The sequence below is a fragment of the Astatotilapia calliptera genome, chromosome 19, assembly GCF_964374335.1.
Source record: "Astatotilapia calliptera chromosome 19, fAstCal68.1, whole genome shotgun sequence".
Lineage (NCBI taxonomy): Eukaryota > Metazoa > Chordata > Actinopteri > Cichliformes > Cichlidae > Astatotilapia > Astatotilapia calliptera.
Window position 1 is genome coordinate 22,781,903 of NC_137440.1, and position 15,569 is coordinate 22,797,471.

The 15,569-nt window shown below is 40.7% G+C and overlaps 1 protein-coding gene across 4 annotated transcripts in view; it reads left to right on the plus strand.

The window, feature by feature from the left end:
- LOC113011724 (DNA (cytosine-5)-methyltransferase 3A-like) overlaps window positions 1-15,569 on the plus strand; it is a 50,380-nt gene that overhangs the window by 9,126 nt on the left and 25,685 nt on the right. For 2 of the 4 annotated variants that reach the window (XM_026151412.2, XM_026151410.2), the window contains exons 4-6: window positions 2,204-2,546; window positions 10,175-10,221; window positions 10,860-11,006. In XM_026151412.2, coding sequence (XP_026007197.2) covers window positions 2,204-2,546; window positions 10,175-10,221; window positions 10,860-11,006 — 537 coding nt within the window. The remainder of the gene's footprint in view (window positions 1-2,203; window positions 2,547-10,174; window positions 10,222-10,859; window positions 11,007-15,569) is intronic. The other 2 variants (XM_080293845.1, XM_080293844.1) reach the window with 1 other exon arrangement.

Here is a 15,569-nt window from a genome sequence, read left to right on the forward strand (position 1 = left end):
AAAGTAACATGACTAAGCTCTTTTTTTAGGGCACCCAGCTTCTTTATTGCTGCACTGCACTAGTTTCACGTGAACTGATGAATTTCTGAAGTTTCAGGCTAAAAATATAAAAAATCCAAACAAAAACTTGCCGGCAAAAAAGCCCTGTTGCCTGTTAAATGTGATGATTAGTTTTCTGTTAAACAGATCAAACACTGGAGTGGTATTAAAAAAAACAACCCTGAAAATAAAGAAAAACTTCCATAAACATCTTAATATTTCCTGTTCGGCTAGCTTTCCAGAAACAGAAGATCTTCAATCAATGATAATAACACGTAGAAAGGCAGCAAAATACCTCTTTTCGCATAACAGTTTCCAGTTGCTGTTAATTGAATAATGTAAGAAGTTATCAGGCAGTGTAATGAATTATTAGCTCATATTTTCAGGCGTACATCTGCATTTAATTTTAATTTCAATGTGTATTTTTAGAAACCTTTATAATCATATTATTACTGCACCTAGTTCTATGAGGGTGTGTGAGTGTTGTAGCAGTAAGTTGGTTGAGGTAATTAGTCTTTATTTTTTCAACCTCTCTCTCTGTCTAAGCTGCCTGATTTACCAACTTTGACTTTTGACCTGTAGCAGGGGCCGCATGTTGTTAACTATGTCACAAATCTGTTGCGTAATTCTTTCACTGTGAGTTCTGTGTGTTGCTAGCATGTGTGTCTGAGAATATGAGTTTTTTGGGTTTTCTCTTTGCTTACTTCTTTTTTTTGCATGTGTGTGATATTTGCGTAACCCCCCCCCCCCCCCACACACACACACTGTAGCCTCTTTTTCTAGTAGTAAACTGAGTCAGAATATTAATAATGTCTGAGCTCTGGGTTGTTTTCATTCATCGTGTCAAAGAGATTTACTGGAGAGCTGTTCTTTGTAGGAGTGCAATTGTTCAGTTTACAGTTAATTTGTTCTCAGTTACTACAGTGATGAAGTCGTTTAGAGTTCTGCGGCCTCTGAAGAATGCTTTGAAACCGACTTTGGCTTGCTGTAGATTTGTTTTACGATTCAGAGCAACTTCCACTGAAGCTTTTTTTTTCTTTCGCATGTCTGCCACTCATAATTTGCATTGCATCCCTTACACAGACATTAAAACTTGATTTAAGTTGTGTTTGCTTATTCCGACTGTAAGAATCAGATTACGGATTTGATCCTTACCTTCCTGGAGAGGATCTTTGCTCAACGTCGTCCGATGACAGACAAGCCTCCTGAGGCATTGCTTTCCCCCTTCCTCAAACTTCTGTAAATACCTGCAGATAAAAGTTTCAGATACTGTCGTAACTGCTGACAGTCTAATCTCACAAGACACACTCCACTTTCTCCCCTCAGTGACCCTATAGTGGGACTGTCTCACTAACTCGGTTTTTAGGGCTATTTTTAGGCAGTAGCAAAGACACTATTACATTGCTTCAAACATTTAGGACTTTTCTAGGTCTTCTAAGATAGTTGGTGTTTTATTTAAGGATTGATGACTGAGTTCCTGCCATTGAAACTTTCAGCTTCAGGTCAGCTCTATTTGAATTTACTCCGCTTTATAGAATGAAACACTTGACTGGGCGTTCCAAACTGGCCGGAGAAAAAGCCTTCCCATTGTCAAACAGCCAACATTCTCAACATATTTCCGTGCTGCTGTAATGATGAATACATGACTACAAAAAGTGCACTAGTGTACCTGATGAACTGTAATGTAATCCCTTTCCTTCTTGCAAGTTAATGGCTGTACAGCACATTTACTGGCACAGCTTTGAAGTTTATAAGTTTGCCATAATTCACAGATTAATACGTGCGGAGCTGAGCTACATGTTTGATTCTGTCCAGATAGAGCTGAGGAAATTTAATTAGGCTTGTCTAATATGAAAGAGATGAATGCTTTCATTCACATTCTCTTTGAAAAAGGCCATTTAGCCACTGCTGAAAAGTGCTTATCCTGACACGGATAGTGCCAACTGTTTTATTGTGGGTCGTTCAGATCCACTGGATGATTTGTTGTAAATTCAGAAAGGTTGTGTTTATCTCACAGCCAGCTATCCAGTCATATTTCATGACTGCTGAGGCACAACTCTGTTGTACACTTCAAAACATCAATTTATAGCATACAGCTGTAAGAATCTTTAAGGATGATCGATCATCAGGATGTTAACATTTCAACCTCCCCTTTTCCTTTCAGCAGGTTGAGAGCTGTGGCTCTCTTAAAGACAGTGCGAGTGTAGGCCACAGCTACACTATGGCGATGGCACAGGTCTTCAATGGGGACATGGGCGGGATCAGAGACAGGATGCCCGATGCCTGCTTCCCAAAACAGGAGAAGCGGGAAGTCGAGAATGGGATTCCCAGAGACCCTTCCTCCTGCCGTGCAGAGGACAGCTCTCAGGGGCAGAGTCTGAGTCATCCTCAAGAGAACGGATTCCTGTCCAGCCGGGAAGAACAGGACTTGGAGAAAGCCAATGATGACTGCCTGATGACGCCGCGCAAGAAACGAGGGAGGCGGAAACTGGAGCACCCAACTAAATGTAAGATTTTGGCCATTTTCATTTGGGGTTTTTTTTTTAGTTTTTAGTTGAGGTTTATTATCTTTTGATCAGTCTTGTGTGGCTCCAGGAAGAAAAAATCCTGGGCGTGTGACAAGTACAAGATGTTGAGTAATGAACCGTAAATGGATGTCAGACCAAGTAGGTCGACTGATGCTGCCAGGATTAGTAACACTGGGCTCGAAGAGGTGCCTTCATGCTGCTGCACAGACTAGTCTGCAAAGCAAATTGGTGATGATGATCTCCACTGTTAACATTTATGTGAGACACAGTATGCAGACTGTTATGCATGCAATATGTCGCTTATTTTGCCTCAGTTTGGGCTACCAAATGCTTTCAGTATGCAGAAGCAGTTGGCATTTAAAAGCTCAGCGTGCTCCATATGACAAAAATGAAATTACAAATGTAATGAAAAAAGAAAGGGATAATTACCAGATAATGTAGTGAAAAGAAGAGTGGATCACTTTACATTTATTATGCTATCCTCTAAGTTAATTACAATGTGCCGTTTTAGCAGGATATAAAAGAATACAAATTTAATTTACCCCAAAGGTTTCGACTCATCCAGCAGTTCATTAAAACATCAAAACGCAGACTACATGTACCAGCAGCTCTGACAGTATGAATTCACAAACTAATCTTGAAGACAACACTTAATTAAAAATTTAGGGAAAATGCCCAGATGTTTAACTTTTTAATAAGACAAGAACAGGCTCTGCTCCCAGTGTGCAGTTTTAGATTAAAGAAGCAATTATTTATTAATCTGTCTGTTCAGTTTTTCTAATAATTTCTCCATGCACAAGTAGTTTCTGCTGCCAGCTTCTCGAATGCGAATGTTCGCTGCATTTATTGGACTTTGTACAACGTAACAGACAAAATGATTAGTGCATGTAATTTATTACTCTACTCATGTTCATTTTGAAAATATGGCCACATTAACAGTTAAAATTAGCGGGATTAAATCGTTTATAATAGAGGGATGCAAGAAAATTAGGACAAAAAGGAAATGTCGTACTGAAGAATGCCTCAAATATTTATTTTTCAGGAAATAATTTGACAAAATAATTATGGCAAATATAATTATTTTGTATAGATCAGATTTTTGTTCTGTTGGACTAAATCAGCACCAGTCGCAGTGCACCAGGAGATAAAACAACCATGTAAAGCGATGTAAATCAGTGGGGCATTGTTGTGAGAAAATACTGCTGACAGGTAGGTTTTAGGCCAAGATGGAGATTAACCATATCACTTAGCCCCCCCAACACACCCATCACAGCACACATGCACTCCATTTTTTGTCCTATCTCTCCCTCAGCCACGTGCCTCTCCTGCTCCGCTCTCAGTCGGCAGACACACTGGCTATGACCTTGATGAGTGCAATAAATAAATCGAGGGGAGGAGCAAGTTCTCTCCTGGCAACGGGCCTCTGTTGGGAGCTGGCAGGTCTCTGTTGTGGCCACCTCCCTGTCGGGGGTCCTGCCAGGTGGATGGCTTTGTGCCCAGAACTCTTTACAAACTGAGTCTGCACTCTGCATACACCTGATCTGTGCTTCTAGGATCTGTTACTTCACTTCCAAGCAAAAGGCAGGAATATGCATATTGGCTGCAGGTGAAAAAGGGTCAGATTTCTTAAAGCTCAGTCCAGTGCCGCTCACCATTAGCATGGGACGCAGATGGCATGGAAATCTGATTTCCACATTTCTACCTTAATGATGGTAATTCTCTGATAAATCATGAAAGTGTTTTGAGCCAACCATTTTCTTCCACTTATTTGATTCAGGGTCGTGGGGAGAACTAGCCTATCCCAGCTGTCATAGGGTGAGAGCCAAGGTACACCGTGGACGGGCTGCCAATTTGGTACAGGGCTAACACAGTGAGACAATTTAATTCCACTGAGTTTTTTATATAGTGCCAAATCACAACAGTTGCTTTAAGGCGCCTTATATTGCAAGGTAAAGACCTTAGAATAATAGAGAGCAAACCCCAACAATTAGATGACCCCCTATGAGCAAGCACTTGGCAACAGTGGTAAGGAAAAACTCCCTTTTAACAGGAAAACAACTCCAGGGGTACCAGGCTCAGGGAGGGGCAGGTGTCTGCTGTGACCTGGACAAAAGACAGGATAAAAAACACTGTGGAAGAGACCCAGAGACGGACAACCATTTACACTCACATCCACAGCTGATTTAGTATTACCGGTTAAACCTGAATGTGTAAACTTGACACAGAAAGGTCCCAGCTGGGATTCACACCCAGGGCCTTCTTGCTGTGAGGTGACAGCGCTAATCAATGCACCGCATCTTTTTTTATTTTTACAGTGAGGAGAAGCCTTAGAAGTAGACTGTATGAAGTGAAAACTATTAGGGAGTATACTATTAGGGACTGCATGAAGTTAAAACTATTGAAAAGCACTTGACCAGTCTGTCAAAAGGCTAATATTACTGTCAGAAAAAGTGTTACTCGTGCCTCTATTCAAAGAATGTGTCTTTTTTGAGGACACTGATTTGAAACCAGTGGAAAGTGCAACATTAAAGCACTGTTTACAACTTTAGTCTAATATAGGAGCATGCTAACTCAGAAAATTAACAGCAGCTTTGTAAATTCCCAGTGTTTCAGTGACAAATGTGTTTGTAATTATTTTTCAAACATTAAGACCACATAAAGAATGACCTAATCTCTAAAATTTTGAAAGGGTTGTCAGCACTCTTTTCCACGATAACCACTTTTAATGAGCCCTGTGCCGTGATAATCTAGAGTGAATTGTGGGAGTTTGCAGGAAACAACCTATAAGCATTCCTTTCCACTTTAGCTGTGTAACAGAAATGAAAGGTCTCAGCAAAGTTTCTCTCACAAGATAAGACCAGTTGTCGACATGTCAGACCAGTTTGTCAGACAGAGGAACTAGGTAGTGTGATAAAGCACCGTTAGCCACAAAGTCAAACAAACAACCTTCACAATCAGATACTCAGAGTAGAGGTTTGCAAGCACTCTGCAAGTCCTTCAAAATCTGCAGCAGATGTTAGCGACATGGCTGCATCATGGTGTTCACCAGCAGCTATGTGGGATGATACAGCAGAAAGTTTGCTTGAGATTTTAAGATTTTTTTTTAATCAACATGGAGAAAGGATGGTGACATTTTACAGAAATGTGAAAGCAGCAAGGCGTTATGCAAACACTCTGGCATGCGCATGTATGATGTTAACATTTACCTTATTGCATTATACTCAACAGCATATCAGACTGCAAAAAAATCCCAAAACAATCCATGCAGGGGGCTTATTAAGGTTTTAACTAAACATTTAAAATGTGTTGGTATATCCTTTTTAGAGTGGAGAGACCTTGGTGGGAGGCACTGCGGTCGATCAATAGTCAGCTAAACAGGGTTTCTGTTATCCATCTGGAGGGTACAGGAAGGACTTTAGCTCCAGCAGGAGTTGAACTGAGCTCCAGCAATACTAGAGCTGGAACCCACTCAAACTGGCAAAGTATACTCTCTGTGGGCAACATTAGCCAGCTCCTCATGCAAACCCAGTGACCTTGGCAGTGTGCATGCCTCACCGATTTGTTATATAGTCACTTATTCCCGATGAGGACAAGGAGACCAGTAGAGAGGGGTGGGGTCAGGGTGTGTGTGTGGGGGGGTGGTGGTGGTGGTGCAGCAAGTTCAGCCACACATGGAACCAACTTGAAGAGGCTGCTAAGAGAGCGGACTATTGTTTGGACAGGTTTGCAGGGCACTTCACTAACAATCCTGTGCAGAAAACACGGCATCAAAAGTTGTCCTTAACCTCTTAGGACTCGAGTGTTATGATAGTGTTTGGGCTTTAAAACAGCAGCTAGTTATGTGTACTCTGGCTGTGCCATCATGCTAATTCAGGCCACAGCTGCCTCAATGTTGTGTGTATGCTGCCCCGGTGTAATATCACTGAGCCAGGGCCCTTTTCGAAACACGTGCCTTCATTCAGATTAAACATAGTGAAAGTAATACACGAGCTTCTGGTTTGAGCTTCTGTGATGAAGCTGATTTTGGCTTGCTTATCAATGTTTCTGCAGCCACTGTGGCAGAAAAACTTTTCATAAATCATGAATCCCTGCTGCCAGGCTAGCGTTTCAGTTGGGTGATATCCATGCTCGCAGGCTAACCTCTCGCTGCTCCGCTGAACACAGGCAAACAATGCCTTTTAAGAATGAATAACATGCCGTTGTTGGTGTGCACCCCCAGACATTAAATCATGGCCAAGTTAATGGGAAATCCCAACTGGAGCTTTTACTGTGCTTGAAGCATTTTTATTAGACTGCGGTTTCAGTGCACGTTTCAGCAAATATTTTCAGTGCCATTTTTGACAGCTTTACCCCGCTGCTGTACCTCTCACTTACGGTTTCGCAACTTCCTCTGTACAGTTAGGCACTCTTTCCTGTGCAAAACACTGGACTTGCTGGTACTCTTTAGCGTCTTGAGCAGTAATAATATATCAGCGGTGGGTAAAGCATGATGATTTCATGTAATTGCGTGAATGTTTTTACAGATTTTTAAAAAGAAGAGTAGAATTTTCCAGTAGTAATGTTGGGAGGTTTGCATTTTTGGATCAAAATGCCATAATACAGCGGTTAGAGCTTTTCTTATATGAATATCTCCTCATTTCTTGGCAAGAATAGCACCCTGAAAAAATTTAGCTTCTTACACTGAGTTTCTGCCCACTTAAACCCACACATATCCATGATTAGTTGTCTTTTTGCTTATAAATGAAGGACTATAGTTGTTAGATTGACTCATCCACTTAAAATCTAAATATTGCTCAAAATTCTTGAACGCTTGCTTGTTTACAAAGATTCTTATTACTATATTATTACTGTAGCTGGTTATAGTTTGACCTAAGGCTGGGCCATATCATACCGTTCACGGTAATACCGGTATAATGTTGGGCAACGATAAGAAAATGAAATATCGCGATAGAATATGGGTAAAACGCACATGCGTAGTGCCTTTCTTTTCATACGCACATGGCGGAAAAAGCATGGTGGAGAATGAGAAGGGCGAAAGCGGGTCGTTGAATGAAACGGATGAACCAGAATTGGTTTGTAAAAATGCTGCAACTTCAGTGGTGTGGAACTGGTTTAGCTTTCGTCTGTCAGACACACAACAAAGCACTATTTTTGGTAGAGCATGCTAGCGGGACGACGTTATTACCGTGTTCTTTGGAAAATACGGCACACTTAAAATCAATCCTTTGATTTTTCTGAAAATCAACAGTGCCCCTTATAATCCCGTGTGCCTTATTTATGAATTCTGGTTGTGTTTACTGACCTCGAAATGATTTTATGTCGTACACGGCGCTTGAAAATCTGTCAAATATTTTAGTACGACTTTGCTAACCTACGAACCCGCACCGCTGGATGGATTGTCGGAGCATTACGGCTATCGTAGGCAGGAGCCTCGCAGAGTGATACGTACTGTGCTTCAACATAATATTATCGTATTGTGTGTGTATAACCTCTTTTTAAGTTTTATGGATATTATACATGGTTATGCTGAGGCTAATTTCCACTAGAAATGCCTTTTGGTTAAACTGTCAGCAAGGAATTTGCATTTGCACTGTTAAATTTTTATATAACTTTAATGCTCATAAAAACAGCTGCTTGTTTAAGTAAAAATACATTGATGGGATTTTTTTTGTACTAATAAAGTTGTGGAGTTGTAAAGTATTTTGTCTAGTGTCAATTATATCGTCAGTTATATCGTTATCACAAATTTTCAAATGCATATCGTGATAAATATTTTTGGTCATATCGCCCTGCTCTAGTTTGACCTACTACTTACATTTGAACTACTTTTGTGCTGTTGTATAATTTAACGTGTGATATCATATTCTAAAAGTTGTACAGTGGCAATCAGACATTTTTAACTGCTGCATGAATGTAGTCTAGTAAACCGTACTAATAATCTGTAGGAAGTCCCTCAGAAATATTATATCAAAACTATCAATACTCATTTTTCTCATCGCCATGGATGCATGAGGGATTTCTTCTCTATAGTGTTGGCAGTGTTAAAGCCAGTTTGCAATTTTGGGGTGTCCAAGATAATGGAAATCCCAAAACGGTGCTTGTGTTGTACAGCGAGAGGCATTCAATGTAATCTTCAGTCTTCAGTCTTGCAACCGAAGATTATCTGGGACAAAAAAATTCTCACAGTGTCTAATATTTAGGACATTTCTAGCACAGCTTCACCTACTTCCAAGGTCTGTGGAGATAAGCAGTAGTTTTAGACAGGTTGACAATCCAGGAAAACCTGTGGTACTTCATTACGTATTGGTCAAGTAAGCACTGGAGCTTCAACCTCTTTAATGTCTTCCAACCAGCCAGCAGGAATGCATCATGAAGTGATGTGTCTAAATGGTATCAGTGGATTTTAAAATGGGCTAAACCAATTGACTGGGACAACCAAGAAGGAAAAATAGTTGAGTTGTGGCAGCAGCAGCGTATTTGTATGAAGTGTCCCCCCCAGCTGTTATCCTGACTCCATCATGAAGAGTGTAGTGTGGAAAGGAATAAAAAAAAAAACCAAACAATATATTTAAAATGGAAAACTAAAGATAGGCTTGGAAAGGCGTATCAAACAGAAGTCTATTAAACAGGTGTGTGCAGGTAACTGTGTAAGTGTGCGTGTGTGCGTGTAGGTGTGTGTGTTTATATGTGTGGACAAAGATATGACACTGCAGTTATCTTTTGGATAATTTAAGATGTCATTTGGACTGTAGCCAGCTGGCCTCAGCTGTCAGGTTTTCTTTTTATTCTTTTTTATTTTTCCATTAAATTGATTCAGTGGGGTTTATTAAAACAGTTCCAAATGTGAAAATAAATCTTTTAAAACTAAGAAAAAAATAAAATAAAAATAAAAACTCCTACTGAATGAACTGTGAGGTGAAACCCTCCTGTTAGCTGTGAAGTCTGTGATCTTTGAATGCCCAAACTTAGCTTTGACAAAATTGTACTCAGCTAAGGTACAAAGTAAATTATTCACTCCTCAGCTTTAATACACAAAATAGGAGGCTGTTTTTTTCCTTCCAAAATAATGTTGACAAGCACTGGCTATTGTGTCTCCTCACTACATACATCTCCATCTACACAAGACAACTGCAGGGAAATGAGAATCCTGTGTCGATCCATTTCAGGCTTTGGAGATTGGCGGGGAGATTATATACAGCCCCAGAGTCACAGACGTGAAGCAGTGTACTGTTGCCTTCAAAACTCACTCTCAGTAGTTAGGGAGGGGCCATGTTAATGGCAGCCAGCTGTGTTTCTCATGAAGGGGGGATATCAGGTCAGAAACACAACATTTGCAAGTAATCCTGGCCACCCTCCATCTTCATCATAATTTGGGCAGGCCCTCCGAATGTTCGGAGTGGCTATGGTATCTTTCAGCAGTTTATTAACTTGACTTTAATTTGATCAAACACGTCATTTATGGGGGTCAGATTAATATATGTATAATATGGCTCAGTGATGGACGAGAGCTCACTGAAGCTCAACATTGATACAGCGAAAGCCGATGCCAGCTCCCTCTCTCTTATGAATGATTCAGGCCATCCATTGTGTCACTGTCTTCTCTCTAGATGTGGAGCACAAGGAGGAGGATGGGAGTGATGCGGTAAAGACTGAGGTAAGATTTCTGTCCTGTTGTGTCTTTATTCTTTGGTTAATGTAGCTAAGGTGACTGTCCCACGTTGCAGAAGTGTAGCTTCATTTATTGAAGTGGGTGAATTACCTTGCTCGTGTCAAACCAGAAGTCAAACCGGTTGGGTTCTGAACTGAACATGGCAAAAATGAGAAGCTATTCCTTTAAACTTACTCATTAAACTTTTGCCACATGCCTTCCCATAAATGGAGCAAAGAAGCCTACACTGTATCAGCACCATTACACAAGTGGAGGCTATTCGTTTTCTTGCCTTTGGACTTATGAAAGAAATGGTACCTGATGGTGTATAAATTTGAAATATCAAATACACTTGGGAGCTTGTTGTATAAGTCGGTATTGTTGGCCTTGAGTCTGCTAGACATGGTGACATCATTTCTTCCTGCCTGACCAATCACCAGCATGCGAGACATCATATTTTTAGCAATGTAGTTAACCCCATCTTAAGTTTATTATTACCCAGTTGTTACCTAAATTGTTAATTTGCAGGTTGTAGCGACAGATCAGTCATTTTACTACAAATCTGGATGCTTCCTTATGACAGAAACTCTCAGAAGAAGAATCAAAAACAAATAGCTAACTTTTTTTTTTAACGCCTTAAACAGGGAGGTCGAGGCAGGCTGCGAGGGGGAGTTGGTTGGGAGATCAGCCTTCGTCAGAGGCCCATGCCCAGAATAACCTTCCAGGCTGGTGACCCTTATTACATTAGCAAGAGGACCAGAGAGGAGTTGCTGGCCAAGTGGAAGATGGAGGTGAGTACCCCAGCTCTGTCCCAGCCACCACAGACGGCAGGATGAGTGACAGGCGTTGACTAAAGCCGCCAGGGTAAAAGACAGAGCTCGTAGTGCATTCATGCTCTGCCAAGTGTATTTGATGGGTCATTTGATATCTCATGAAGGTACCATTTATTTCAGTGGATTTCCAGGCCTTTCTGGCTCAGTAGGCTCCTGTGTCTCCTGGCTTAGTTCTTGTGTCTTGCATTTGCAGAGAAGAAATCACACACAGCTGTGTAAATAGCATTCGTTTGGTGTGTTGATATGATTCATGCCTCCTGGATGAAAATGTGTTACATTTCGATTTGCATCATTCTGACTGCTTTTGGTGTGTTGAAGCTGAGCCAGCCAATGCAGTCTCCTAAGGACAGATTTTCCCTCTGTCTTTGTTAATATCGAATGTACTTTTAATTGGCTAGATCAGACTAAGTTTAGATTTAAGAAATGGTGTTTAAAAATTGAAGAAGTCCAGTGTGAGGATGATCTTGTAAGAGTAGTATTTTCAAAGCTTTCGCAGATGCTTATATATGGCACGGGTTCATAATTTAATGGGAAAGGATTCAGGAGTAAAAAAAGTAATTATCAGCATATTAACCCATTTTCTTCCTGTGTATTCAGTCAAATAGAAAAAAGTAGTGTATTATAGATGCACTTAAAAAAAATTCTAGCAATGTATTTGTAAGGTTGTTAACAACTTGATGTGAAGACACTGCTTGACTCTGCCCACCATCTGCAGCTGTGCTGTGTACTTTGCTATTTGTACTGCAGAACGTATTATAGACAAAGTCAGAGTTCCTCTGCTGGACAAACACCAGCCGACTTTACTGCTTTGAAACGTAATCACAGTAGCAATCATTTCATCTTTCAACCCAACAGTTGCAGAGTAAATTTAATTTGTATATATAGCTATATGTAGCACTAAATCATAACAACAATCGCCTCAAGGTGTTTTGTATTTTAAAGTAAAGCCCCCCTGACAGTATTGCCAAATCAAACATACTGAGCAACCAGCTGTAGCAATCCCTATTGAATAATGGGGCTGCCGAAAGTAGATTTTATAGTGGCATGTAAATGCATCATGAGTCGAAAAGAAGCACTCAGTGCATCATGGGAAGTCCCCCAGCAGCTTCAGTTGGTAGCAGCATAACTAAGGCCTCAGTCGCACAGGTCTTCCAGACAGGTTGGCAACCCCCTGCCAATCTCCAGTCGGTAGAGAAAAATGTGTATGCCCTGACAGGTTGCTGAGTGGTTCCTCGAGGTTGCTGGCTGCTACTGGGTGAGATTGGATGCAAAGAAGGTGCTGCATCAAAAACCTAATTGGTTTGTTCAGCAGCAGATTTCTGTGGCTGTGGTTGCATGGATTTGCAAACATGTGGTTGCAAAACTTGAAAAGGTTCTACTTTTGCAAAGTGCAAAAGTAGAACTTTTGCTATTCAAGTAAAAGTTGTCCCTTTTTGCTGAAACCAACACACTTCAAAAGATGCAACTTTTACTGTGAAAATAAATGGTTTCCTTTTTATTGTTTGCATTCCACTCTTCACAGACTCCCTATGGTTTAGCATGTAGTTGGAGTGCTTTTAGACAAGCTGACCTCTTCTGTATGGGCGACTGCAGCGAAATACTAGCAACCAAAGCAGTTGTAAGAAATTTTTTTGCATGTCATCATCTTTTTGATTAATTACATATATATTTTTTCTGACCAGGCGGTCGCCATTCAGTCTCTAGGAGATTAAGGGAAGGTCCAGGGTCACCGAGTACACCGCTAACTCTAAGCTTTATCAAATATGATAGTTAGAGAGCATGCTTGTTTACCAAATGCAAACTGGGAGGTTCCACAGGTGAAGTGCCTGAAAGCTGAAGGGTCTGCCTCCCATTCTACTTTTAGTCTACACTCTGAGAGTGAACTGCTCTAATACAAAAAAATATGTTGGAGGCCAATGATTCAGGACTTTGTCAGAATAAGGATTTCAAAGTCATTCCTGGATTTAGAAGGAAGCCAATAAAGAGAAGCTGAAATAGGAGAAATATGATCTGTTTTTATGGTCCCTGATAGTACTCTTGCTGAATCAAACAGCATTTGCAAACCAGGAATTTCCACTTGTCTAATTTTACTGTTGGATGATGTTGCATTGTGGTACAGTTGGCCTTCCTTTTTTTCTTATTTTTGCCAGAACCAGTGGCCACTTCCAAATAAAGGAGGGGATTTTTACGCAGGTTTTATGAAGACCTCTGTGCTACCTGTTAACACACTTCAAACAATATTTTATATCCATTAACTACACTCAGAACAATCACACAGCTTGCTCTTTTATCTTCTGGCAAATATTTATCCTTGATTTTTCTTTTTAGAACATTTATCATCTGTGAATGATGATAGATCATCCTTCATCATTGTAAAATTCTCCACATTGCTTACTTAATCCTCATAGTAATGTGATGGCACCTACCTTCATCTGTTACATAATGGGGAGTCTTCCATTTCTTCTGCTGCTCGCTTCTCCCTCTGCTCTCCTCGGGACCGTAAAAGTGTCTCCAGAGAGAAAATATTGCCAAATTAGTCCTACGAGTGAAATGTCATAAAATACAAAGTGGGTAGTTCACATTTTCCAAACAGAGGTGGATACTCTTGAAGAAGTAGCTGTACAAGACAGGGATTTATGGGGATTTGCAAGATGCAAATTTTAAATGTACCTGCTCCCCCCGCCCCCTTCCCCATCCTTTTCTTATCTGGCTTTTTGCAAGCTTTGAACTCATTTGCATAAAAGGGTGATTTGTTTTGACATAAAAGCCCTTTCTTGATATGATTCATATCCCGTAATTTTGGTTCTGCTCTTGCTACAAAGATCTTTGCTGTTGCATTCTGCTGCAACAGGGGCCATATGTTGTTGAAAGGCTGTCTTGCACTTTCTCCAGGATCCCTGTTTGTTTCATTTGCCCTGTGTTACAGTGGACTTCTCGGTCTCTCCCTCTCCTTTTCCCTGCTCCATTCTTCCAAGGACCCCTCCCCCAGCTATGGAAATGAACTCTGTGCTATGGATATGAGGGTGAAGATGAGGTTTGCAGCAAATTTCCAACCCTGCTTGCAAGAGAGCCTCTTGGCTCCTTGCCAAAACTTTGCAAGTCCTCTCTAGCCAACCAGCGTTCCTGTCGGCAATCACCTGACCCTGAATTCCCAGACAAAGAAATGTTCATGCTTTCTTTTTTTAAGCGATCTCTCCTACGCCAAGAGTGGGGGTGGAAAAAAAACTTCAGCCCCACACTGGATTATGAGGGTTGCACGCTGGCGTGTATGGGTATGTGCACTGCATTGTTTGTTTGATAACACAGGGGGATAGTGTGCATGTCTGATTAGCCTGCTTACAGCGAGGGGAATATGCTGACTTCAGGTATTTCCACGAGAATTGTTGTGGACCATCTGCTCTGCACGGCTTAAAGGGAAACGTCTCTTTAAAAAGGAAGAGGGAGCAGGGAGCTTTAGCCGTGTTTGGGAAAAAGTTGATTGGCATGAAAAAAACTTTTTCCCCTGGGTTGAATACTTGCTCAAACTATTTCCTGCTTCAGAGCAGCAGCTAGAAATGTTAGAATAGCATTGTTTTTAGAGGTGAAGTATATTTAACTTTTGAAAAAAATGTTTGTTTTTTATTTCCTCAGTGCCGGTATCCTTCACCTTACATAACATGCACCTAGAAAAAGTGTGAAGTGAAGCCCTTTTCTTCCTATCTTTGTGCACTTTGTTCTGTTTGACTCCTAACATAGATTACTGTAAAAACTCAATCCCTTAGAAATATTTTAAGTGGCTTTTTTTGTTAACAACTCTAGTTGTGGATTAATGGAGAAGTTGATTTATGTATTCATGGGTAGCTCTGTAAAATTCCTAATTATCTCTTAAAGGGATGTAATACAATGAGAAACAGATGGCCTTTTTTAAAACGTATTTTCTGGGCGATGTGACCCCCCGCACCCCCTCTTCCGAGGACACTCATGTTGTAGGGATCAGTGCTAAAAACAGCCTAATGAAAGCAGTAGCCGCTGAACCTGACATTTGTGCATTTTTGCAAAGTATTTCCACGCTAAAAGCTTTTTCAAAGCTTAGGATCAGATTATTCTCCATTTGGAGTTAACTACACCTGTTGTGGCTTTAGTTTTTATTATTTTGCTGCAGTTCTGCTCAGCAGATAAGCTTAGGTCTTTGCACTGAAAAGACATCTCACTGCATTATCCATCACACAGTCACACAAATGAGTCCCCGCTGTGCCTCCCCTGCCTGTTGCGCATGACAGACTACTGCATTCAAAGGTCACACTCTTTTGTGTTGTTTCAAAGGCTCAGTGTAATTTTTGTGACAGTGTATTTCGTCTAATGTTTAGGATACCTGATTGTTTTGACTAAATGGCATTTTTTCTTGAAGTTTTAACACGCTTCTCTCTGTAATCAGATTTGATTTTCTCTTTGTAGCTGGATCATATTATTTTTAACATGCACAGTGTTGTTTCATCTCAGCAACTGCACTTTTAAATCTTTGACCCGTAAATACTGAGACGT